The sequence below is a fragment of the Lactuca virosa genome, chromosome 8 (assembly GCF_052849685.1).
Source record: "Lactuca virosa cultivar CGN04683 chromosome 8, Lactuca_virosa_CGN04683_v6, whole genome shotgun sequence".
Classification (NCBI taxonomy): Eukaryota; Viridiplantae; Streptophyta; class Magnoliopsida; order Asterales; family Asteraceae; genus Lactuca; species Lactuca virosa.
The window spans coordinates 288,881,232-288,882,993 of NC_136433.1; the positions used below are offsets into that span (position 1 = coordinate 288,881,232).

The 1,762-nt window shown below is 38.0% G+C and overlaps 1 protein-coding gene across 1 annotated transcript; it reads right to left on the minus strand.

Moving 5' to 3' along the window:
- Positions 1 to 282: 282 nt before the first annotated feature.
- On the minus strand, positions 283 to 765 carry LOC145131604 (uncharacterized). Its single transcript, XM_079066275.1, has one exon. It carries the CDS (start codon positions 763 to 765, stop codon positions 283 to 285), a length of 483 nt encoding a protein of 160 aa, XP_078922401.1.
- Positions 766 to 1,762: the final 997 nt, after the last annotated feature.

The following is a 1,762-nucleotide window of genomic DNA, read 5'->3' on the forward strand; positions in this document are numbered from 1 at the left end:
AACGGCTTTGACCACCCTAACCCATATCAAGTCTAGATATTAGTAAAAGCTCCAAACCCAACAAAAAAGCATATCCCTATTAAATAAGAATACACTACCCACTCCCAAACTACCTTCTTGTCTTGAAGTAAGAACTCTGTACCAACTCACCTAATACATACGTCTCTCATTAAGATCCCCCCCCCCTAAAGAAAAATCTAGCCCTCAAATCCACTAAGGAATTAAGACCGTGACTAGGGTATGAAAAACCAACATCAAATAGCTACCCAAAGAACCCATAACCTACTTAACCAAAGTAAGGCGGCCACCAAAAGGAAGGAATTTTGCTTTCCAACTCCCCATTGTACTCTGGAACTGATCAGTAATCGAAGCCCAAGAACTCAGTCGAGACATATTTTGCCCTATTGGCACCCCTAAGTGGATAAAAAGAAGAGCCTCATAAGCACAACCGATACGATCAACAACTAACTCCACCTGAGTATCAGAAACACCAACTCCATACAATTTGCCTTTCTGTAAATTGATTTTAAGACGCAAAGCAAGAAAGAAACAACACAAAATATGGTTGATACGAATGGCATTCTCAGGGTCCCAAGTAAAGATCAACACTACATTATTAATGTAAAGAAGGTGCAAGATCTCAATGCCACCAATGGAAAAACCCCTAAACATGTTAGCCATTTGCAACCTAACCAAAGCGACATGTAAAAGCTTCATAGCCAAAATAAACAAGAAAAGGGATAACGGATCCCCTGCCTCAGCCATCTCTACATGTGAAACTCTTGAGTAGGACATCCTTTAACCAACACAGGCGCTCTAACAGATCTCAAAAGCTCCATAATCCACCCATAACAAATCGTCCCAAAACCCATAATCTGCATAATCTCCCGAAGATACTCCCAAGAAAGAGAATCATAATCCTTTTCTAAATCTACCTTAAAAATCAAGAATGGATATTTTTGAAGACTTACTCCAAGTGTGACAACCCGGAATTTAGGGCTAATATTATAACGACCAATTTATCTGTGAATCTCATTTTAATCCGAATTACTGAGTTTTAGTGTATCTTAAGAAGGACAATTAAGTTCATTCTAACTATAATACTATACTAGATGATATTGCACTTTCAAACGTACAACGAATCAAACCGCACAAACTGTAACCATAGGAACACGTCTGAAAAACGGGAAATTTGTAAAAATTCAATTTAAGCGAAGTAAATTATTCTAGTCTTATAGTACGTGTTTACCGATTTCCGAAAATAAAAAGAACGCCCAAAACTGAGTTCGTATGCAAAAGATACGACAGTTTTAAGAAAACAAGCGGTGAAACACTGTTTTTTTTAATCGTGTAAAACCGAATCGATCCGTTGAGGTTCTTACGCTTTGCCTACGGTATTTACAATAACGTTTTTGGACTCAGGTTATAGTCTATTATTTAATTTCACACTCGAAATATTTTTTACAAAAATATTTACAATAGTCGCGAAAACGGACACCGCGAGCCGTTTAGACGCAAAACTTCAAACGCAATTTCGTGGAGATCCGTAACTCCAAAAATTAATCCGTTTGATGTTTCGGAATCCTTGAAAAAAAATCTATCTAATTGTAATTTCAAAAAAATTCTCGATGCACGGATCCCAACGCACCCGATTTTGTGTGTTTTTAGGCATTTAATGGGGGTGTGACCCCATGTGGGGCTCACATGTGACTCATGGGTTAGAAAAATCTGATTTTTCCTCCTTTGGAGCCTTCCCCACTTT